The sequence below is a fragment of the Alosa sapidissima genome, chromosome 9, assembly GCF_018492685.1.
Source record: "Alosa sapidissima isolate fAloSap1 chromosome 9, fAloSap1.pri, whole genome shotgun sequence".
NCBI lineage: Eukaryota > Metazoa > Chordata > Actinopteri > Clupeiformes > Clupeidae > Alosa > Alosa sapidissima.
The window spans coordinates 35,737,979-35,764,190 of record NC_055965.1 but is presented as its reverse complement, the minus strand read 5'-3'; the positions used below and the strand labels follow the sequence as shown (position 1 = coordinate 35,764,190).

The window sequence follows — 26,212 nt, the reverse complement described above, 5'->3', positions numbered from 1 at the left end:
TTTGCGTCATAGGCTGCAGATAGTTTCAATTGTAGATAGGCCTCTTTAAAGTTAATAACAGTCTCCTCACATTCCATCTTATTTCGGATTGAAAATGCACAAAGTGAATTACATTAGGCTATAATTTAAATGGACATGTAAAGTTTACGCTATTTCTTCTTTCCAATCTCGCGAACTTCCCTACAGTAAAGCTGCCTAGTTTCCCATAACAACCACCACATAGTCGAGGTGACAAGGGTTATTAAGATCGACTTTGAACACAGTGAGCCATACAACTTGACAATTACACTGAATCATAGTGTTAAAGGAGAATTCCGGTGTGATATTGACCTAAAGTGTATTGAAACATGATACCGAGTGTGAACGTATGTCTCATAGCCCATCTCGATTTGTCCCCTGCACTCCAAAATCTGGCGCTAGTTAGCCGATGCTACCAACAACTTTTTCAGTAGTGGTGCTTCGGCATCGGGCTAGCCATGCAAATAAATCACTGTTTTACACCCATTTACGAGGATCAATGTATCTCCACACTTCATTGGTAGACTTCCTAGGGCCCTGACATTTAAAACGAGACATTGATAACTTTGAAAAAGCACTGGTAGTTTACTTACAAGACGATTTATACAGACAGTATCTTCACTGAATTTAGTCACGATAAGTCGAGCAACGAGTAAGAATGAACAGGTATGATAAGGGATCAGATTCCAAAAATAATTCAGTGGAAATACATGGATTCCAGTTTCTTCCAGTAGCAGCAACTGGAATCCATGCATTTCCACTGAATTATTTTTGGAATCTGATCCCTTATCATACCTGTTCATTCTTACTCGTTGCTCGACTTATCGTGACTAAATTCAAGATGGCTGCAAACGCTAAACTTCGTGAAGATACTGTCTGTATAAATCGTCTTGTAAGTAAACTACCAGTGCTTTTTCAAAGTTCTCAATGTCTCGTTTTAAATGTCAGGGCCCTCGGAAGTCTACCAATGAAGTGTGGAGATACATTGAGCCTCGTAAATGGGTGTAAAACAGTGATTTATTTGCATGGCTAGCCCGATGCCGAAGCACCACTATTGAAAAAGATGTTGGTAGCATCGGCTAACTAGCGCCAGATTTTGGAGTGCAGGGGACAAGCCGAGATGGGCTATGAGACATACGTTCACACTCGGTATCATGTTTCGATACACTTTAGGTCAATATCACACCGGAATTCTCCTTTAATGTGTTGAGTAAAGCTACACATGTTTCGATTGATTTTGTTACCATGTGTGTTTTATTCCTGCCTTTACAAAAACTAGCATCTCAGATAACGTTAGCAATTAGCTAACGTTGATATGGCAATAGAAAACACCTTCAGTTTTCGGTGTAGTCGCTGACGCTGATTGATTGGCTTGTGAACAGGGCAGCTGCTTTGTATTGCTCTGATAGGCTACTCTGCGGCTAGCAGTAGTCAATCAACAAACGTATTGTGAGTTGTAAGTGGTTCTCTTTTCTGGTACACACACACACCTCACACCTACTCATAGACTCGTACACATGTAACGGGAGCAGGAATTATGCTACTGACCCTTGAGGTACAACAACAGACACACTGAATATATAAAACTCAGCTTTTTTTAATATTAAAAAAAGCATATAAAAACACAATAAATATATATATATATATATATATATATATATATATATATATATATATATATATATATATATATATATATATATATATATATATATATTAGTGTTGCACGGTGTATCGATACTAAAAAGGTATCACAATGCCTTCACGCAAAAAACGATACGATTTCCGACGTTTTTAGAATTGATACTTTATTAAAATAATAACATTCTGTGTCTGTGTGAACTGCTGCACTCACTGCTCCTTGCACGCATCTAGGCAAGTGGGCGTGTCAAGCAGGCAGCTCTGAGTGAGTGAGTGCGCAGCAACGTCAACATAGTTCTTTGCCGACAGTCCTCGGCCTTGTGGATAAAACAAAAGGTGATGTGAAATCTGGAACTATTTTGGATACATCGCGAATAGTGAAGGCAAGCCATCAGGTACACAGAGGCCCGTTTGTAAAATATGTTTGTCATTTAAAAGCAGTATGCTACGCATGGAACTTGGCTAAACACTTCGCAGACATATATCCCAACATTTTTAAAGAGTTCAAAGAACGACAGGTTAACGAATATGCTATAGAAAACACAACTACATGGTTAGTGCCAAGTTCTTCTCTTCTGTTTTAGTCTAGCCTAAGTGAAACGAGCATGGTTCTCTGGGATAAAGCGAACCTTCCTTCATCAATGAATTTTGACGAGACATAACGAGCTGTAATCATAGGGTGCTAACATGATGAAAGCGCAATGTTCATGCCAGAATAACATTACCAACACTACCAAACAATCTATTTCATGTTCGGTCAGTACTACTGGTAATGTCATGGCATGTAGACTGCAATTTGTTCAATAATTATTGGCCAGATGTAGGATAGGCTACCCGAAATGCGCTAATACGTTAGACCGGCACATCCGGGAACTTGACTCGTGACAAACGTTCCCGCCCCTTTCGGGGGGAAAACAAACAACCCCTCTCATTAACTCCAACGCAAATTATGGTCAATAAACGTAATTCGTACAGAAATCGCAGGAGTAAATAATAACAAAAAATACCACAAATCAATATGATCACTCAATACATAACCACTTTGCCGGTCGTTGACCGTGAAAGATACCTACAAAAGCTTAATTCAATTAATATAAAAACATGTCCCTTCAGTCTCCCGAGTACGAAGTGGTGCAACAACCCCACTCAGTGACCAGAAATATACGGTCTTCTCTTCTTTTTCTTTTTACAATTTTCTTCTATGAGGATTTTTTTTGAGGACATGGTAGGCAAAAGAAACTCAGGGAGGGGTTCTTAGCTGTGTGGTTGGTACATCTACCGGTTCACTCTGGCTTGTTCTGAGGGAATGTTTTCCCCTCAAAAGGGGCATGGCGCAAACAACCTGCTCTGTGTGACGCGGGTCCGGTTGTAAGTATTAAAGCCCACAGCATATATTACCATAAAAGCGTGTCGAGTCCTAATAATAATAGCGGCTTATTGTTACGTGGTAGCAAATCATGTTATCAAAAAAATAGACATATTGTAATGCACACAGATATATTGCAATAGGTAATGGTGTTGGCCTATCTGACGAAGACCTGAGTGCAGGCGCGTAGCAAGCGTGGGGGATGTGGGTGTTATAACGTACACACCTTTGCTGGAACACGATTCTATCCCCCACACTTTTTGTCAGATTAAAATGAAAGTAAAATATGGCAATAAACGCTCCCGTAAAGAGTTGGAACCGTATCTACCATAACGCACGCACACACAGAGAGACACAAATAGGTCTGTTGATTTGATTGATTTGAAAAACCATAGAAACGGCTAATCATAATCTTTAAAATCATCCAGCCAATCACATCAAGTTAGCCAGTGATGAACCAGAGCCGCTCTGATCAAATTCAAAGTGTGCATCGTTCAAGGCTGTGCTGCTGCTTGGGTCTGCATTATAACGTCTGCAGTGAGCAGATTTCAGGTAGAATTGAAATGATAATTGTTACCGCATTATGCTAATTTAGTAAACCAAAATTCACTGTCTGACTGACAGTTTTTGTCACAATGTAGAAATGCAGGGAGTCAATAAGTGAAAGCAGTGGTGCGCGCACCAAGGCACTTGTTGTTTCTGCAGAAAGAAAAGGCTACTGTTCTCAGAGCATTATGCTTTCTCTGTCTATGATCTGCAGCTTTTCTCAAACTATGGTCCTCCTCAACAATTAACCTACTGGTCCACGTAGCCGCGAAATTAAGTTATGCCCGGTGCTTCACACGTCTGATCATTTGCAACAAGATTGAATTGTATGGGACCGCGGACTGAGAAAAAAATAAACTAGGCTAAAAGTTTACCCAATCAGAAATACTCATTAATTTGGTGTGATCAACTATATAGACATAGCCCAGTCAGCACACATACGTCTCCAAGACGCTTGGAAAAGATCTGAACAGCTTAATTACATCGCGTTCCATTTAGAACGTCTTAGCCTATTTGACTGTTAATTGCATTTCACTGTCAATGTGTGTCGTAGTGCTACATCTACTGGAGATCTTAATGTCTAAAATACGATCTCGTTCCATTTAGAACATCTTATTTTGATCTTACAAACGGCGGCGTCAAGACACATTTGAGTTATACATCTGAAGAGCTAAGATTTCTAGCATGTAGAACTCAATAGAACGCTTATGAGCGCTCATGCAATGTGTGCGTCCCTGCAGCAAGTGAAACTGGAGGTAACGTGGGCTAGAAGCAACAATAGTTTAAACAACAACGTGGCTTCCTCTAACTATCAATGGAAAAACCATAGAAACGGCTAATCATAATCTTTAAATTGACATTAATTAAGCTGGCTACAGTATATGTAACACAATTTATTTATATTCCCTTTGCATATGTTTGGGTAGACTTCAAACGTTTTTGAATTTGAGCTTACAGTTCTGTCACTATTCTGTGTCCTTTACATTTATTTAATAGGTATTGATACCTCGAAATTAGGCTGCTGTCTGTTAGGCAATTGATTGTAGCCTGCTAACCCATATGCACAAAACATAATTTCTGAAATGATTTCTTGATTTATAACATGATGTCTCCATGTAGGGTAGTGTCAAATAGTGAAGTGATAGCAGGTAGATCATGTAGGCGCTGCTTCTTCTGTCCCTCCCAAACTGCATTAAAATGGTGTGTTTAGCAATCAGAATCTCAATTTTTTTTCGGGGGAGAAATGTAAGAAAAATGGCCACCAATATAGTCCGCACCCCTCTCAGAAAATACTTACAACATCCCTGTAGGGAGTTATTTATCATTTGGCCAGATTGTTTTATTTTCCTATCCCCCACACTTTTAAAAAGCTTGATACGCCTCTGCCTGAGTGGTTGGAACGTCGTACTTGTACACTGGGCGCAAAGAAGACTATCCTCACATTTTCCCCTTTGCAACTGTCAAAGAAATCCCATGAACACGGGAAGGCCTAGGGTAGCCTATACTGTACATCAGATGGCCTAAAGATTAGGCCTCTCTGCATACTGTAGCATTAAGTGATTTGCATGCAGTAATTTCAACACTGACCTTGATCTAGCATAGTTTGGCTATTTAAAGCTACTTTATTGCCAGAACACAACACAACAAATGAACTATGACAAACAATAAAGGACTTAATCACACAAAGTAGGCCTACTATTTTACTGACTATAAAAATAATAATTATGTAGGAAGTTTAGAAGTTTAGGCCCACAATGGCCGCCTGCACTACTCCACTTGCACACTTGCACACTTGCACACTTGTACACTTTACAACTTGGTGTTGTTGTCCTGAAAACACAACACTTCTGCTGCTCTTACATAACTTGCACCACTATGCCACTTTCTTTATTACTTAGGTCAAACAGAACTACCCAAGCCTTTTATTGGCCTGACTTTGCACTAGTATTTTATTGACTGTCCATGCACAATTTCAACCAAATTTTGCTGCTCTTATTTTTTCATTATAATATGTGCCCTCTTATTTACTTATTTACTTACTTTTTTGTTTACTTGAATGTTATGTTTGTCTGTGGACTTAAATTGGTAAAATGTCTTGTCTTCACCGTGGGATAGTGAGAAACGTAATTTCGATCTCTTTGTATGTCTGGAACATGTGAAGAAATTGACAATAAAGCTGACTTTGACTTTGACTTTGACTTAGAAGTTTAGAACCCAGAATTGACCTGCACACTACAAAAGTGCACCGAATTCAACACAAATGACTCAATACACTTGGAGGAGGCATGAGTCCTTTCTTTTCCAGATATCTTAGGATTTCGCCGTAGTATCGTTTCAGTATCGAGCATCGTGATATTTATGGCAGGTATCGTATCGAAGTCATAATTTTGGTATCGTGACAACACTAATATATATATATATATATATATATGTATGTATGTATGTATGTACCAGCGTGGAAAATCTAGGGATAGCAGCTAGTTAAGTGCAAGCAACTACACAATACTGCTTTAAACCAGTGTGGAAGATCTAGGGCTAGTAGCTAGTTAAGTGTAAGTAGCTAAACACTACTGCTTCAAACCAGTGTGGAAAATCTAAGAATAGTAGCTATAGCTAAGAGCAGGCCCTTAAGCACTACTGTTTCAATCCAGTGCGAAAGCTCTATAGATAATGAGTGGGGATGGCTAAATGCCCACTCATGCTAAACACCACTTTAACCCAGTGTGGAAGGTCTGGCCCCCTTTAGAGGGGAGAGAAGTCCTATAGTCACAGTTACTCTAACGCAGATAGGCCTATTACTAGTGATTCACACTTGTGCACAAATCACATCACACGCACACACAAAAGATCACACTATTGTGAAAACAAGGGCGGAATAGCCACAAATGTAAGTAGTGGAAGTATTCAATCGAACTAGCACAACACGATGATCCAACGGGTGACATGCACACACAGTTAATTGCTACTACGTTAAAGTCCTGTTCACACAATGGATTCCCCCACCCTGCACACACTTCTAAAGAAACTGTAGCGAGCAGCCCAACATTCTATCTTAACTATAGCCAACCTAATAACACACAATTGTTTGTACGGAGGATGAATGAATAGTCCAGCAACCACTCACAACCCAGCCCACAGTTCGTAATCCACAACACGGAACCAGGAAGTCGCCGCCGCCTCGGCCTCTTTGCCTCTCGCACTGAAGCAGGGTAGCTCGCACCTCTCGTTGCCAGTGCTCCTTCTTGAATGTCAACAGTCGGCACTCCACCCGGAACTGCGAGGAGGAGGAAGTGAATCAGCAGAGTATCCACAATAAATCGCGGGGTAAAAAACCATTCACAAGACAACGGCACAATTACTTTCCGTCACGTGAAGAATCGGGTGCGTTGGATAATCCTTTCGCGGCCCTCACTGTGTCCGAGCGGATGTTTGGTCAATTCGCCGTTGTAGCTGGGAAGTCAGAAGCGGTAATCCCGACGTCTCGGCTCTCGTGGGGTCCGGGCGCCTGTTGCAGACAAAGGGAACGCCTCGATGAGAGGGCCCGGTCGGCTTTTATCCCCTCCACCCACCAATCACGGGTCCTGTCAATTGTCTCCATTATCGGCAGCACCTGTGGAGGAACGTCCCACAAGCATACAGACACACATATGCACAAACCCCGCCCCCAGACAGTTCATTCAACATTTTGACTGTAGAGCCCCGCTACACACACACAGACACACACACACACCTGTACCCACCTGTACCCACACACTCCTAACACCTACACATAGACTCGTACACACACACACACACACACAAACATGTACGCACTCGCATGGCGTGCTCACACACACACACACACACACACACACACACACATGTACGCACTCGCACGGCATGCACACACACGCACACACTCACACACAAACGCACCTCACACCTACTCATAGACTCGCACACTACACACACACACACACACACACACACACCTGTACACACACACACACACCTAACAACTACTCAGACTCGTACACGCACGCACACACACACACACACACACACACACACAGGAAATGAGATGGAAAGGTCTTACCTATTCTAAATGGTGGACACCATGTAGAGATATGTGTTATAGAAAGTTATGAGATGATATTAGGAGTATAGTGTGTGTGTGAAAGAGAGATTAATTCTAAAATGGAGCATGTATTGTTGTAATATTACTGTAAGTGTGAACAAATGCAATCATCCACAGAGGAATGAGTTGTTATTCAGTTTCTTGTGTCTCTTTATGTAACCAGCCCACAGACACACAGACCTCCATCTCCAGTGCCCAGCTGTGTGTCCATGAAGAGTGATCGGTCCATGGATATTATTCTCGACTTCAGCAGTGAACCAGTTCCATCAGGTCTAAAGTGAGTAGTCATCAGTCTGTAGACATGTCAGTCACATGCATTTCAGCATGGCAAGTGATCTGAAGGAGCAAATGAAAACACACACACACACACACATAACAACCCCCCCCCCCCCCCCCCCCCCCCCCAACACACACACACAGGGGTGGGTACGGTACTGAAAATCTATACTCACGTAAAAGTACAATTACTCACTTCAAAAATTACTTTACATTGTTTTTTTACAATTTTATATGTTTGATGGTCCTTTAAAAGTAGCCTATTCTTTACGCCTATTTGCTTTTCTCCTTCTAATCATACAGGCAAACATATTTTAACAGCCCATTTCAAATATATTTTATTCATTTTTTAATTAGTTTTTCAAGCAATTTTGGACAGAAACTTTAAGCTGAAGACAGACAAGCTGCCCGTCTGGTTCATCCAAACCACACACTGCGTCAAACAAACACTAACAACTTCAACATCACACTAAATGAGGATACCCATAAATAAATCTGCACTGATAAGAGGTTTAATTGACAGAAATCAATTTCATTTGTGTAGGCTATCATCTAGACCAGGGGTGGGCAAACTGCGGCCAGCCAAGCACTTTCATCCGGCCCGTGTGTCTGTGTGTGTCGTTAGGGGGGGGGGGGTTGGGTGTGATTGTTGTGCAGCCCACCGGCCAATTTTCAAAACCCAATTTCAAGGGTCACCCCTTGAGCCAAAGATTTTGCCCACCCCTGATCTAGACACTACAACAAAGTCTTTCTAAGCAGCCCATCAGTGGTTGTCAAAGCTGCTGTAACCTAATGGTTGTGCTTAGGGTTAGGGAGTCTGGCCATGCGAGTGGTCAAAACGTGTGTCATATTCATAGCATATAAGCCTTGTCTGCATTTGATTGCAATCTATACCTGGCATTAACAAACACGAATGCGCTCGCTTTATGCGTAAAGCCACTAAATTATGTGTGTGCTTACTGCACTACACTCAAAAGTAGATTTCGTGTTTGTAGGTTGTTGAAGTGTGGACTAACTGCTCAATTGTGTTCAAGAAACCGCTACGTTAGCTAAAATAACATCTCGACACTCACTCCCTCACTCACTGACCGTGTCAAAGCTGACAGCAGGCGGCATTTGTGCAGGCAGCTACAAACACTGTTTCTGACATGATTTAACATAATATTTTTTATCGAACGGGTTGCACAAATCTGCATATGATTAGGGAAGTGTGGACTGCCTTTGTAACGTGATCGAACATAATATTTTGACTGTGCCCAGGGCCCCTTACTGGTCCTGCGTACCTGTTGCCCTAATGGTTAATCCGGCCCTGCTTCTGTGTAGTACAACAACGTGATGTGATTGATTCTACATACCAGTAGGCCAGTCATTACTTTTATAATCGCACCTACCACCTACTCACAGACCTGTAGACACATACACACACACACAACCACACTCTTAGGAAATAAGGAACATATGCTGTTAAGAAAATACTGTGTTAGGGGTGTGTGTGAGTGTGTGTGTGTGTGTGTGTGTGTGTGTGTATGTGCACATCTGTGGCACATGTTGTGTGTATGTGGGGCAGTTGGGGGGGGGGGGGTTGGATAGTCAATTTAGATTCCTGATCTAGATCTTGTAGATTCCACACACACACACACACACACACACAAACAGAAAATTGGCTTGAAAAGAACTTGAATTTGATCTTGGAATAGGTGTATGAACCCTGGTGTAAGTGGGTGTGGACAGTAACTATGTACTTTACTTGATTACTGCAGCACTTTACTTGATTGGGGGCAGCCGTGGCCTAATGGTTAGCGCTTCGGACTTGTAACCGTTGGGTTGCTGGTTCGAGCCCCAACCAGTAGGAAGCAGCTGAAGTACCCTTGAGCAAGGCACCTAACCCCTCACTGCTCCCCGAGCGCCGCTGTTGTTGCAGGCAGCTCACTACACCGGGATTAGTGTGTGCTTCACCTCACTGTGTGTTCACTGTGTGCTGAGTGTGTTTCAATAATTCACAGATTGGGATAAATGCAGAGACCAAATTTCCCTCACGGGATCAAAAAGTATATATACTGCAAGTCACTTCAGCAGTAATCACATGAGAACATTCAGGGGAGATATGAAGCAAGTCACTTCAGCAGTAATCACATGAGGGAAGAACATTTAGGGGAGATATAAAGCAAGTCACTTCAGCAGTAATCACATGAGGGAAGAACATTTAGGGGAGATATAAAGCAAGTCACTTCAGCAGTAATCACATGAGGGAAGAACATTTAGGGGAGATATAAAGCAAGTCACTTCAGCAGTAATCACATGAGGGAAGAACATTTAGGGGAGATATGAAGTCACTTCAGCAGCAATTATAAGCTACTGGAGAAAAAAGGAATGTCTATTCTATTCGGGGGAAATAGTTTTTGTATTTCATGTAAAACTCCTGTTTGTTTAAATGGTCTCGTGGTCTGAAACTGAAGTTATTCAGTGTGTGTGTGTGTGTGTGTTTGTGTGTGTGTGTGAATGTGTAAATGTGTGGGGTCTACCCACATCACAATCACACTGGCTCACTAAAGTACATATGTCTGTGTATGCATGTGTGTTTCTGAATGGTTTGATTAAATCATGTGTTTTGGTTTTTGCACACAGATTTCAGCAGTTCCACAAATCCCACCTGCAGAATAAGTTTCAGTGTCTGCTTGAGGGAATCCCACAGCAGGGAGACACCAGACTCCTCCATGAGATCTACACAGACATCTACATCATAGAGAGGGGAAGAGGAGAGGTCAATGATGAACATGAGTTCATACAGATAGAGAGGGCATCCTGGAGAGAAGCAGAACAAGGCAGACCCATCAAATGCAGTGACATCTATGACCCCTTATATGGACAACCAAAACGGTGGGTTAGATATGAACATGAGCTCACACAGATAGAGATGGCATCTTGTAGGGAAGCAGCACAAAACACACCCATCAAATGCAGTGACATCTTTAAAGACAAATCTCTCAGAACAGTGCTGACAAAGGGAGTGGCTGGCATTGGAAAAACAGTCTCAGTGCAGAAGTTCATTCTGGATTGGGCTGAAGGAACAGCCAATCAGGATGTCCACTTCATATTTCCTCTTCCTTTCCGGGAGCTGAACCTGATGAAGGAGGAGAAACTCAGTCTGGTGGATCTTATTCAGCACTTTTTCCCAGTAATCAAAGATCCCAGAGTCTTCACCAGTTCAGAGCACAGAGTCATGTTCATCTTTGATGGTCTGGATGAGTGTCGACTTCCTCTAGATTTCCTCTACAACCCGAGGTGTTGTGATGTGACAGAGCCAGCCTCAGTGGACGTGCTGCTGACAAACCTCATCGAGGGAAATCTGCTTCCTTCTGCTCTCCTCTGGATCACCGCACGACCAGCAGCAGCCAATCAGATCCCTCCTGAGTGTGTGGGCCAGGTGACAGAAATAAGGGGATTCAAAGACCCACAGAAAGAGGAGTACTTCAGGAAGAAAATAAGTGATGAGAACCTGGCCAGCAGAACCATCACACACCTGAAGACATCCAGGAGCCTCTACATCATGTGCCACATTCCAGTCTTCTGCTGGATTTCAGCCACTGTTGTAGAGAAAACAAAAAAATCAGACAAAGTAGAAATGCCACGGACTCTGACTCAAATGTACACACACTTCCTGGTCATTCAGACTGGCATAAAAAATGTCAAGTACACAGAGAGAAAAGAGACAGATGAAGAGGTGATTTACAAACTGGGGAAACTGGCTTTCCAACAGCTGGAGAAGGACAATCTGATCTTCTATGAGGAAGACCTGAGAGAGTGTGGCATTGACGTCACAGAAGCATCAGTGTACTCAGGAGTGTGTACTCAGATCTTCAGAGAGGAGTCTTGGCTGTACCAGGGTAAGTTGTTTAGCTTCGTGCATCTGAGCATCCAGGAGTTTCTTGCAGCTCTGTATGTGTTCCTCTGCTTCAGCAACAGACAGAGACACATGCCTGACCAACACCAAACCTCTAAGCTCTCTGCTCTGTTCAGAGCTGCAACACTTCATGACCTACACAAGACTGCAGTGGACCTGGCCTTACAGAGAGAGAATGGACACCTGGATCTTTTCCTCCGCTTCCTTCTGGGCCTCTCACTGGAGTCCAATCAGAATCGCTTAAAGCATCTACTGCCACAGAGTAGCAGCCAATCAAATAACTCCGAGCAAACAGTCCAGCATGTCAAACAGAAGATCAGAGATCAGAAGAGCCAATACAAAAGGATCAACCTGTTCTACTGTCTGAATGAGCTGAATCACCACGCTGTAGTGGAGCACAAAATCCCCTTAGAAACTCTGAATGTAGAGACACTCTTACCAGGACAGTGGAAGACTAAGACATTTGAGTTGAAGATGACAAAGGCGCAGCTGGCTGAGTTTGACCTGCAGAAGTACATAAAGACACCAGAGGAAGATCAGACTAAACTCCTCAGTCCAGATGAAGTTCTTCAGAAGGTGCTGCCAGCAGTCACTTCAGCTCTGTAAGTAACACGCTGTGTGAGTGTCTGTATTTGTTCAGTGTGTGTGTGTAGTGACAAAAACAGAGAAGAACACACATTTTAATTTAAGAATTTATGTGTGTGTCCATCCCTTCTGCCAGCATTGGCCTAAATGGGGAATATTAAAGGGACAGGGACAGGTGAGAGCAATTAGCCACTTAACCCTTAGAACTCGATTGACGCATTGATTGCGTCAAAAAACACAACTGTTCATTTCAGCAAGATGAAACCTTTATTGCGTTACAGAGCATAAATGGGGCTTTCTAACGAGACCACACACTTGTCTGTACGTTAAAGTATAAAAATTTAAAAGAAATCATGAAATTAAATCATATTGACAGTCTATACTTCTGTGCTTTCACCTGCACACCCATTACTCTCGTTTGAATTACTCGTGAAACTGTGAACGCTAGATATAGCAAGCATATCAGATGAAAGAGGAGACACAGGGCTATCCATTGGCACCAAGTATGTCGATCCTTCTGGCTTATGAAAACAGACGAAGTGACTGCAAAATAATAACGTCATGTACAAAAACCAACGCTGCACACCCATTACTCTTGTTTGAATTACTCGCGGACCTGTGATCGGATAGATATTCCACGCATGTCAGATGAAAGAGGAGACAAAGAGCTATCATTTGATACATCCTTCTGGGTTATAAAACAGATGAAGTGACAGCAAAATAATAACTTCATAGATATGGAGCGCAAAAAGGTCATTTTTAATCACTAAATAAAAAATGGCATTTATTTCTGTAAGGCGCACACCACATATGTCTGTAAATTTCTCAGCCCCAGAGAATCCCTCCACCATGGCAATGATATTGCCAGATTCAGGACGGTCTGCCCTACACACACATGAAATGCATGTAAAGCTATGAGCTTGCTGTGGTGAGATACATGTCAAAATATAAGGACTTTTATAATACGCTTTATATATTTTAATTCTTTAAAAATCGAAGATGAAGTGTGGTGTCTGCACCTTTTGTCTAGTATTGAAGTGTCGCCCGGTGCGTATAGTCTCCAAAAAATGTAATACTCAAGTGAAGAAAGGAGAGATCGCACACAGGGCCTGAGTAGTTCCAAAGTGTATTTTAAAAGCCAAAAAACCAATTATAGGCCACATAATGTTATTTTTTAAAATCAAAATAAAATCAATGCTAGTACTATTACATGAAATGATGGCAGATCTGGATAGCCTAGACTCTGAAAAAAACAATATATAATATATGTGTGTGTGGACATGCGTGACTCAGCCAACACAATCCAAATAAAACATTCACAGTCGTGAAAGCAAGGACTCATAGAAGACGACTAGCTAAATTACTATTAAATTCGCTTAGCGCATTAGCATGCTGCACATATTTGTTTAAAACTCTTGCATTCAAGTTAACTGATCATCTCAATACCAATGTTTCTCAAAATGGAGAAGAAGAACAAGTATTACCTTGACATTTAAACACACATGGGGAAACTGAACAGTCCAATCAGTAGACTACAATATTTCCAGGCTTCAACCAGACAGCTGAATTAAAGAGGTAGAGTTGTAATATAAATAGTAGGCTTAGGCTATAGGCTAATCTGCATAAAGTGTGCTGTCATAAATATTTATTATTCTCTCTTTTTGTATCAGGATATAAATTAATATCGATATATTATATTATATATTATATTGTAATCCTCTGGTGCTCTAAGGTAGGCTATTGTGTTGATGTGTGTTTTTTAACTGGCTTTTTAACTGGCTGCAGCCTAAAATTAGAGTGTTGACGACGTAGTTTAGCACGTGTGTGTTTGTGGTATATGTGTGTGTGTTTGTGTGGTACTGTATATATGTGTGTGTGTGTGTGTGTGTGTGTGTGTGCTGGACGTGACATTGGGGATGTGGCATCGTTGATTCTACCTTTTAAGTTTGAAGTTCAAGATTGAGATGTAATTTCGATTTAAAGAATTAGAAGAATCTTGAAGTCTAAGCATACTGGGAGCCACTGCAGTGAGACTAAACCTGGAGTGATGTGATCACACCTCTGGGTCTTAGTTAAAAGCTGGCAGCTAAATTCTGAACAACCTACAGTTGTTGAATAGACTTTGAAAATGATTTGTGATATAAACACTTAGTGGTACTGGAGACTTAAGCAGAGCTACACTCATGATCTTTCATAGCAACAGAGAAGGAGATCACACCATGAGAGCTGTAGCTTAAAACAACAAACTGTATCTTTAAACTGAATGTTACCTCATGTAACACTATGTTAATGTTTGGACACGTCTACTAAATTGTTGGTTCATTTTTACATAGTAGACCACAACTGAAGGGTCAAAACTATGAAATATCCCACATGGGATTTTATAGTTAGCACAAAAAGTGTAAACAAAGCAAAATGTTTTGCCACCTTTTGCTGTGACAGCAGCTTTTCACACTCTTGGTATTTTCTTGTCCCAACTCCAGTTAGATACCTGGAATGTGTGTTTGCATATATTTTTGATCTCCAGTTTTATTCTGCAATATGAAAATGTAAGAAAAAAAAAAAAAACTGACTAGGCGGGCCTAAACCTTCGACTGTCCGGGTATATTTGTACTCCCAGTGTACATTGCAAAACTACAAACTGCATCCATAAAGTAAAATGTAAAGTAAACCAATGTAACATGGAGTTGGAATAACAAGGCTTTATATTTGTCCTCTCATTGTAGACTGAAACAGTGTGGTCTCAGTGGAGATTCCTGTAAGGAAATATCATCAGCTCTCCAGTCAGAAAACTCACTGCTGAGAGAGTTGGACCTGAGCCATAATCCCCTTAAGGATTCTGGAGTGGAGCTGCTTTCTGCTGGACTGAAGCACATTAACTGCAGTCTGGAGAAATTGAGGTTAGTCATGTGAACATCTGTTGGTCTGTTATATGGTCAACTGAGACCAGCTTTATTGGCCGGGTTTGTGTAAAACAAACAAGGAATTTGACTCAGGTTAATCTTTGTCAACTAAGACATGAGGAACAGCATCCAGATTGTAAAAGTGATTGTTCTGGTGATGACCAATTTTGTCATCTGAATTTGATATTTAATCTCACATCCAGTTACAGTCACGTCTGTTTTGATATTGCAGTTAGATTTGATTCGGCAGTTTCGACAAAAATCTTACACTCAAAACAATAAAACTATTTGCACCCACGTTTCAGCACAGCGAAAGCATGTGTTGTACCCATAATAATTGGAATATGATTATTTGCACATATAGAAATATTTGGTAACACTTTATTTTAATGTGTCGCTGTTACAGTGTACCTACCTAATTAGGTACAGTGGTACAACCTGTGTAACAACATGTACTATCATTGTACTTGCATTATGTATTTGTGGGTACCTACATATAGTTGTTACATTGTAATACTGAGTGCTTTTACAAAACTTTGCCAATTTGCCTAAATTTTCATCAGAGGCAAAGAGCTGACCTGAGACCTGCTGGATGGGGTAAATCTGGTCATGATAGATTTGATATACAAAGCATTCTTAGCTCCAGTCAAGGCCTCATTGTCTTCAGTACATGTAACAGCTGTGCTGCTACAACCTTGTTACTCTTTGATACAGTGGAATAAACCTATTAAGTGTACCAGTTAATTACTTACATGTACATATGACATGCATCTACATGCGCCACGTCCGGTTGAGTGGCGCATGTAGATGCAGCGACTCCTTGCTTCTCCTGAACGTGCAGTGTTTTTTTTGTTGTTAAAATGTGTTTTTCGGAATGTTTATCGCATGAAACTACGTCGGAACGCATGTACAGCCGACAGCAACTGTTGCAGATACGGGAGGAAAACAACAGTATCGATGTTTTGGACATAAAAACAGAGATGCTGGCTGAACTGGGAATACTTCGCCTGCCTACCACAACAACGGACCCGTCTGCTTCACCTGGCCGGCGTCACCGCAAGCGGTGTGCCAGGACAAGGAAGAGAGGCAAGCGAGCTGGCGTCGGAACAAGGCTAGCAGCCAACCCAACTCGCCCAGCAATACCATCCATATTCCTGGCAAACGTAAGATCACTGGACAATAAGATGGACGACATTCGGTTGCTAAGATCAGCAAACAAGACAGTGAGTAACTGCTGCGTGACTGTTATCACTGAATCATGGCTCAACGATAACATCCCCGACTCTGCTATACACCTGGAGCAGCTAACGTGCTATCGAGCAGACCGAGCCCTAGCAGACAAAAGACGTGGTGGAGGAGTTTGTGTTTACACACATGATGCTTGGTGCCGAGACGCTACGGTAGTACACAGACACTGCTCTCCACTGGCGGAGTTTATGATTATTAAGTGCCGACCCTTCTACCTCCCCAGGGAATTCACCGCGATTCTGCTGGTCGCGGTGTACATCCCCCCCCAGCAACAAAAACAGTGACAGGAGCATGGCACTGAATGAGCTGTATCGGGCCGTCAGTGAACAACAAAGTGAACACCCGGATGCCTTCACAATCATCGCTGGAGACTTCAATCACGCCAATCTCAAAACTGTACTACCAAAATTTCACCAACATGTAAACTTCCCAACAAGAGGACAAAACACCCTGGACCTTGTTTACACCCCACAGAAAGAAGCCTACAAAGCCAAACCCCTCCCCCATATCGGGCAATCAGACCACATTAGCATCCTACTAATGCCCCGATACAGACAAAGAGCAAAAGTCACCAAACCGGTTCTGAAGGAGGTGAGAATGTGGCCGGAGGGGGCCGTCTCACAACTTCAGGACTGCTTTGAAACAACAGACTGGGATATCTTCAAAACAGCTGCCACCCACAACAACCACATTGACATTGAGGAATACACAGACACTGTGACCTCCTACATCACCAAATGCATCGATGATGTTACAGAAATAAAACACATCACCACTCGGGCCAACCAGAAGCCATGGCTGACAGGAGACGTCCACAGACTGCTGAGGGCCAGAGACAAAGCCTTCAGAGCTGGAGATGTAGCTGGCCTAAGAACAGCGAGGGCTAACCTGTCCCAGGGCATCAGGAAGGCAAAAAAGGATTACACAGACAAAATAACAACACACTTCAAAGACAGCAGAGATGCACAGAGCCTATGGCAGGGCATACAGGCCATCACTGACTACAAGCCTGCGCCACGGAGCTGTGAGAACAACACCTCTCTGCTAAATGACCTGAACAGTTTTTTCGCCCGTTTTGAAGCACAAAATGACACTCACCCACAGAAAACCCCACCTCCCCCCCACGACCAACCCCTGTACCTGTCCTCTGCCAGCGTGAAGAGGACACTAGCCACCATTAACCCACGCAAAGCAGCAGGCCCAGACAACATACCAGGACGAGTGTTGAAGGACTGTGCAGAAGAGCTGAAGGATGTTTTTACAGACATTTTCAACACCTCTCTGGAGCAAGCAGTCATCCCATCACTTTTCAAAACTGCCACCATCATACCCGTGCCAAAGAAATCATCACCATCATGCTTCAATGACTACCGTCCTGTAGCACTCACGCCCATAATCATGAAGTGCTTCGAACGGCTAGTCATGTCACACATCAAAGCCACCCTACCCCCCACCCTGGACCCCTTCCAGTTTGCATACCGAGCCAAACGATCCACGGAGGATGCAATCTGCTCTGCCCTCCATCCAGCCCTCACCCACTTAGACAATAAAGACTCATATGTGAGAATGCTGTTCATAGACTTCAGTTCAGCATTCAATACCATAATACCACAACAACTCATCAGCAAACTGGACAAGCTAGGATTCAGTACCTCCCTCTGCAACTGGCTGCTGGATTTCCTGTTGCAGAGACCACAAGCAGTACGTGTCGGGGACAACACCTCAAGCACTCTGACCCTGAGCACGGGGGCCCCTCAAGGGTGTGTGCTCAGCCCCCTGCTCTTCACACTGCTAACACATGACTGTACAACCACTCACAGCTCCAACCATCTGGTGAAGTTTGCGGACGACACAACACTGGTGGGCCTCATCACTAAGGGCGATGAGGCTCACTACAGAGAAGAAGTAGACCTGCTGGCTAAATGGTGCAAAGACAACAACCTCCTGCTAAATGTCAGCAAGACCAAGGAGATTGTTGTCAACTTTCAGAGAGGCCACAAACAACTGCCACCACTGTCCATCGACGGAGATGCTGTGGAGAGAGTGAGCAGCACAAAATTTCTGGGGGTGCACATCAGCGACGACCTCTCCTGGACCACCAACACAGTATCACTGGCGAAGAAAGCCCAGCAGCGCCTCTACTTCTTGCGCAAATTGAAGAAGGCAAGTGCCACGCCTCCTGTCATGACTACATTCTACAGAGGGACCATCGAGAGCATCGTCTCCAGCAGCATCACAGTGTGGGGCGGAAGCTGCACAGATCAGAACAGGAAGACCCTCCAGCGCACTGTTAACACAGCTAAGAGGATCATTGGAGCACCACTCCCCTCCCTGCAGGACATTTACACCACCCGCCTCACCCGCAAAGCACTAATGATTGTCAAGGATACAACCCACCCTGCACACGAACTGTTCAGCCTCCTGCCCTCTGGAAAGCGGTACAGGAGCCTCCGCTCCCGCACCACCAGACTGGCAAGTAGCTTCATCCACCAAGCAATCAGGATGCTGAACACTCTACCCACTCTCCCATCACTGACAGCCCCCCCCACCCACCAGCCAACCAGGAACCTAGGAAATTAGGATCCTGTCTACCAAACCCCCCCCCAACACCGCCCTGTGGAACTGCACTGTGACTGCGCAGCCAAACGTGTTGCTGCTTCACATCAAGCCTGATATACTTGAATTACTGCATACTGCATATCAATGTAAATATACAGGTCACACAAGCACAAGTTTAAACTTCATGTAACTGTTAAGACTACAGAAATATACAACACAACTACCTCTATTTTTTTTATATATATGTCCTATATTTCTATTTTGATACATACATGTTCTATATTTCAGTCTTGCACTTTAATTTAATGTTTATTGTCTATGGCTATGTCCATAGTATGTCTATGTCTGTATTTAAAGCATGTCTATGTCTGCATGGGAAAGTAAGAAACGAAATTTCAATTCTTTGTATGACCAGTGCATGTAAAGAAATTGACAATAAAAGCCGACTTGACTTGACTTGACTTGTATGTTATGTCTTCAATGTCTTGGAACAGGTCTACTAATTCACTACATAGTACATATATCAACTGTGTTGATATATGTACTATTGCTCTTTGATACAGTGTTGCTCTTTGCTCTTTGATACAGTGGCATAAACCCATTAAAATGAAGTGTACCAGTTAAGTACTTACAATTACATATTACATGTATGTTGTGTCATTGGTGTCTTGGAACATGTCTGCCATTACCCTACATATTGTAGTACATGTATCAACTGTGTTGGTACACATTTATTACTCTTTTGATACAGTGGAATAAACCCATTAAAATAAAGTGTACCAGTTAAGTACTTACATCTACATATATACATCCTGTAATTGATGTGTTGAAACGTGTCTGCTGTTACACCACACAGTACATGTGAATTAGTAGACCTGTTCCAGTTTATTCCACTGTATCAAAGAGTAACAAGGTTGTAGCAGCACAGCTGTTACATGTACACTGAAGGCAATGAGGCCTTGACTGGAGCTAAGCATGCTTTGTATATCATCTATCATGACCCGATTTACCCCATCCAGCAGGTCTCAGGTCAGCTCTTTGCCTCTGATGAAAATTTAGGCAAATTGGCAAAGTTTTGTAAAAGCACTCAGTATTACAATGTAACAACTATATGTAGGTACTCACTAATACATTATGTAAGTACAATGACAGTACCTGATAGTACATGTTGTTACACAGGTTGTACCACTGTACCTAATTAGGTAAGTACACTGTAACAGTGACACATTAAAATAAAGTGTTACCAAATATTTCATGTATGGTGGTATCAGTCGTGGGTGTCAGTGATGAATTCTGACCAACCTGAAGTCGTTGAATAGACTCTGAATATGAGGGGTGATATAAACACTTATTACACGGCTGTTTTGACCTTCAGTATTCTATGGAAATTGTGAAAACAAACTCACTGCAAAACTGCATCCATAAAGTGAAAAGTAAAGTAAACTAATGTAACATGGAGTTGGAATAACAAGGCTATATATTTGTCCTCATTGTAGACTGGAGGACTGTGGTCTCAGTGGAGATTCCTGTAAGGAAATATCATCAGTTCTCCAGTCAGAACACTCACTGCTGAGAGAGTTGGACCTGAGCGATAATCCCCTGGAGGATTCTGGAGTGGAGCTGCTGTCTGCTGGACTGAAGCACACTAACAGCAGACTGGAGAAATTGGGGTTAGTCATGTGAAATCTGAAAAACTCCTAAAATAATGGGCGTGTCACTTGAGTCATGGGCGTGAGTTTTACTAAGAGTCACAAAGCATTTTAGCCCTAAAAGTAGCGCCTAAGTCTGGGACAGCTTAAAAGAAACCGAGAGGACTCCTAACTCACTACAGGGCTCTACAGTGCGCCCATTTCACTCGCACATGCGAGTAAAAATGATGCCGTGCGAGTGCAAAAAAATATTTAGGCGCACTGGTGCGAATGACTTCTAACCATGTCAATGTTTGTCTACAAAATACACCGCAACATTGAGAAACATTACTGGTGCAGACCATAGAATCACGTCGCGAATGCAGCATAAAAACTACACCTCCCATCAACGTTAGCAGTTTCGCGTTGTGACTCGCTAGTAGTCGCTTCTATCAAATCCAAGAGTGCGCAGAAAAAGCGGAAAGTTAGACTAGCCAGCCAAGATGCAAAGATTGAAGAAATTAGTTCTTCTATCCACCGAATTCATTGGATATAGGAGGAACAGGATGAGATTCTGAGAATGCAGTGAGAGAAGGAAAGGTAACCTAACATGCCTTTAAGCCCAGTTGACGTATTGGCTGCAATATGCAAAATATAGCTGTAGCGAACCGGTACAAAAGTAGCCTCCCGTAATAGGCCTACTCCCATTTTATTCAAAGGTAGAACACTACTGACAACTCCAGGCTTCCACGCATGCTTGTTTGTTTACACCGAGTGTGTGTAAGTGCAAAGTAGGCCTAACGTTTGCCTACTGCCCCCATCAATGCATATATTTAAAATAAAAACTAAAAGTATAAAACATATATCCTTGATTAGCCTATGTTGGGTTTTGTGGAAGAGAAAATTGACTGTTTTAGTAGTAGTATTAGGCAGTATGCAGTCAGATAGGTCATCATGGGCATATTTGGATTAGCTACAGATGGATTCACAAATAAATAAATTAGCCTACATTTGGCAGGATACTTGATATACAGGCTAAATGCAAATATGGCAATGTATTATATTATTTTACATTAACAAAATGTAGGAAAATAGAACAGACTGAAAATAAAGTAGGCACTGATCTTTAAAATCCTGTTTCCTGTAGCCTAAATGTTGTCAGTCATTCTTAATATTCGCAATTGGTGCACTGGCATGTTTAACTGTTAGCTGCAGTATAATGTTAGATTATGTGTAAATTAAGTACAGAACTGACTGTGCGCCCAAATTTTTGTCTGTGCTCCTAAATTTTTTAACTTGGGCGCACAAGTGCTCCTGGAAAAACATGTTAGTGTAGAGCCCTGTCACTAAGACCTATTCACAAACCGGTTTTTGTGGCATTTCACGTCGCAATGTTTTGAAATGCTTATGCGGCTACAGGAGATTCCAATCATGAGGGAACAATTTTGCATTGTAGGCATAACTAAGGGCAATAACCACCAACAACAACCAAAACTACTCAACATGTTAATTAAATGTAACGTTTCAAAGTAAAATGTTCTCCTCTTTGCAAACTTAGGCATATGGTGAAAGATTAGTTTAATAATGTTGCAAAGATACTGCATCAATCTGTATGTTTCATTAGGCTACTAGGCTATTTGTTTTGCCTTACTCTTTATTCATTTAGGCTTTTTATTCAGTTATTCATCATCTTACGTCCTACGCACTACTTGTGTAGCGCACGCATTCTCAGACCTGTCACCTGTCACTCATCATCGTAGGGGAGGTGTTTGGAATCATTCCCGCGTTACAATCATCAGCCAATCAAGGTGGTTACTTCTGTCAAGTTTGTGCATGAACAATGACGTCATCCATAGCAACGAAGACTCACTCTTAGTTTAGGAGTTGTCATTTTTCCTTACTAAGAGTAGGTCTGAAAGGCTTTGTGAATAACTTAAGAGACAACTCCTAGCTAAAATCTTTTAGTGTGATTTAGGTGGTAAGATAAAATGCTTTGTCAATATGGGCCCTGGTCTATATAGATTATTTGTCAGATAAACTAATAAAACAGTATCATGGGATGGAATATATAACATTCTTAATCAACTTCTGCCATAGCTTATATTTTTGAAACTGCACACTGCAAGCACTTGTGCATTACGCTTCGTCTCCATAGTATCTCTCTAGCCTGTTAATCTGGAATCACTGTAATTGTAATCTCAATAACACTGTGCAGTGTGCACCATACCACACATTGCTACAAAACTTGCTTTTAGCTACTCTGCCACTTGGTGTTGGAACCTCCTTCAAAAAGAAACCAAACGCTCTGTTTTTATTACACTTGGATATTTTAAACATTTACTTAAGATTACATTAATACACAGGATTAGATGTTAAAATCCTGTGTGCCAAAATCCAAGGTAAAAACACATTCAGAAGCCCCTACTCAAATTAACTTTAAAAAGCACGCTACCCACAAATCCGCCAACAAATGGTTACAAACACAAGACAAATGGCCCATCCAACAGCAGTATATAGTATGCGGCATGTCATTGGGGTTATCAAGTGGGCACCCTCATTCACCGATGTTTCGTTAAGTTAGGCCCACGACACCTCATGAAGGCTTAACAGTGAAACCAGCGTCCTGGAGACACTCCCCTCCATGCTGCCACCATATTACCACATTGAAATATCCAATACCCAAAATACTCTTAACCAGCCTAGGCACGGTCAAGGTTGGCTAGGTTGGTCCGTCCCGTTGATGTGGACTGAACCATAACCATAAAACCCTGGCCAACCACCATCAACCTAGGCCAGCCCATCACAAACACAAAACAAATAAGACACAGCGCCTGTTTCCTATAACCCTCTCCCCTTTTTTGTTTTTGTCTATATATGTATCTCTCTGTTGTTAAATGTATTTATTTTGTTATTTATCCTATTGTTTGTTGTGTCTGGACCTGTCGTTGTATTCTGTTGTCCTGTCTTGTCATTGTTGTACACCTTTCTGTTATTGTTCTTAGTGGGGTTGGTAATAAAGGCTGGTTAAATGAAGGGTAAATAAAAAAACATGTGGTATCTTAGAAGCTATCTCGCCTTGCTCGCATAGGATACACTATACAATATGTGCAGAAGTAAATATCCTGGAATTGGTGAGTATTCAAAAGTCATATTTGTTTCTCCTGAAGTTTCTGAATGAAATTACCGGTATTGTAGGTGCTTGGCTAGTGTGGAACTTGTAGTTTCCCGATAAAATGAAGGTCCCACTCCGGCCCTGGTGAACGCAATGTAGCCCATGTATGATGTGTGACCTGTGATCGCTGGATCGCTGTATGTGTGTCTGATTTCATATTTTTAAGAGAAGGTGGTGTGTGGTATGTGTGTGTGTGTGTGTGAGTGTGTGTAGAGGATTGGTGATTAATATTCAGATGTTTAACTCTATTTCAGGCTGTATAACTGTAATCTGACCGATAAGAGCTGTTCCTATCTCGCCTCTGCACTGAAGACATCACGCTCATCAAATCTCAGAGTGCTGCATCTGAGTGAGAATAAGCTGCTGGACTCAGGAGTGGAACTTTTATGTTCTGCTCTTTGTCATCAAAACTGCAAACTGGAGGAACTATGGTGAGCAACATTTCATGTAGTGAGTTTGTGTGGGGAGGATATGTGTGTGTGTGTGTGTGTGTGTGAGTGAGGGGGGGGGGGTAATTTGTTTGTGTGTGTGTGTATGAAAGTGAGTGGTGAGAGTGTGTATTTGTGTTAGAGAGGGGTAAGGAAGGAGAGTGTACAATGGGTGTGAAAAAAAGTGTTAGAATGTGAGTTTGTGTGAGGAAAAGTGTGTGTGTCTGTTTTCAAGAGAGAGTGGTGTGTGTGTGTGTGTGTGAGAGAGAGAGAGAGAGAGAGAGAGACAGAGAGTAGAGGATTAGTGATTAATATTCAGATGTTTAACTCTATTTCAGGCTCTATAACTGTAATCTGACCGATAAGAGCTGTTCCTATCTGGCCTCTGCTCTGAAGACATCACGCTCATCAAATCTCAGAGTGCTGGACCTGAGTGAGAATAAGCTGCTGGACTCAGGACTGGAACTTTTATGTTCTGCTCTTTGTCATCAAAACTGCACACTGGAGGAACTACGGTAAGCATGATTTCATGTAGTGAGTTGTGTGTGAGAGGAATGTGAGTGTGTGTGTGTGTGTGTGTGAGGGAGGGTGTGTGTTTGTGTTAGGGATGGGGAGGAGAGTATCTCTGTGTGTGTGAGGGAGGGTGTGTGTGTGTGTGTGTGTGTGTTTGTGAGAATGAGCATGAGTTTATGCAAGAGAGAGATGGAGAGAGTGTGAGTGAGTGTGTGTGTGTGTGTGTGTGTGTGTAGAGGATTGGTGATTAATATTCAGATGTTTAACTCTGTTTCAGGCTGTATAGCTGTGATCTGACCGATAAGAGCTGTTCCTATCTGGCCTCTGCACTGAAGTCTCCCTCCTCAAATCTCACACAGCTGGACCTGGGGTACAATCACCAGATGAGTGCATCAGCTGTAGAGGCGCTCTGTGCTCTAGTGGAGGACAAACACTGTAAACTGGAGAAACTAATGTGAGTAAATATCTAAACATGTCACTCAGGTCTTGACATGACACCCAACATGCCTCTCTCATTTTCTGTCCTCCCTTTAGAGCATGAGACCAAACATGCCTCTCTTTTATATTCTGTCCTCTCTCTCTTCTGTCTGTTCGACTTAATGCTTATTCGGTAGACCATTTAGTGTTCTCCACAATCCCAGACTTTCATATCGCATGCTTGTTTACATGGAAAGCAAAACAAGCTATAGTGACATATGTCTGTGTTGGGACGATTGAAACAAGTGTTCACATTTTGTGGCTGGGGCTGGTTTTCCAGGCTTTTACACGTCCATCCATCTGTCATCTCCCCCTTCTCTCTCTCCCGTCTTGCTATTGATCTTAGTGTGTCTCAGGCTCTCATGCCCAAGGTCACAGGTTCAAGGCCAGTGAGGGACTGTTGAACACAAGTCAAGTTACAAACACCATGAAGGGAATATGCAGCCTTCCCTATTGGGGGAGTCTGATGCCACTCTCTAAGTGCTTGTGATTGGACCAGTGGTGTTTTTATTTTTTTTATTTTTTTATCCTTTATTTGACCAGGTGATGTCCCATTGAGATATTCAAATCTCTTTTACAAGGGAGCCCTGGGGCCACAGATACACAAGTTACACAGAAACATTGATGACAAGACAGACTAATAAGGACAGAATAACATAGAAGAAAGACATGAGGACTAGACAGACCAAAAAAAACAGTGACACAAGCCAGTGACACAACAAACAAAACAGATTTACAGTACATGTAAAAACAATATAAGAATCACATAAAGGGGTCATTGGAAACGTGTGCACTGTTCAAATTTGGATTGTTTAAGTAACTGTTTAAAATGTT

The 26,212-nt window shown here is 42.2% G+C and overlaps 1 protein-coding gene across 10 annotated transcripts in view; it reads left to right on the top strand.

Moving 5' to 3' along the window:
- Positions 1 to 26,212, top strand: part of LOC121718788 (NACHT, LRR and PYD domains-containing protein 3-like) — a 1,510,793-nt gene that overhangs the window by 11,214 nt on the left and 1,473,367 nt on the right. For all 10 annotated transcript variants that reach the window (XR_006034019.1, XR_006034018.1, XM_042103944.1 and 7 more), the window contains exon 6: positions 7,852 to 7,965. Coding sequence is in view for 8 of the 10 variants with exons in the window: in XM_042103944.1 (XP_041959878.1) it covers positions 7,852 to 7,965 (114 nt within the window). In the remaining 2 variants the exon portion in view is untranslated. The remainder of the gene's footprint in view (positions 1 to 7,851; positions 7,966 to 26,212) is intronic.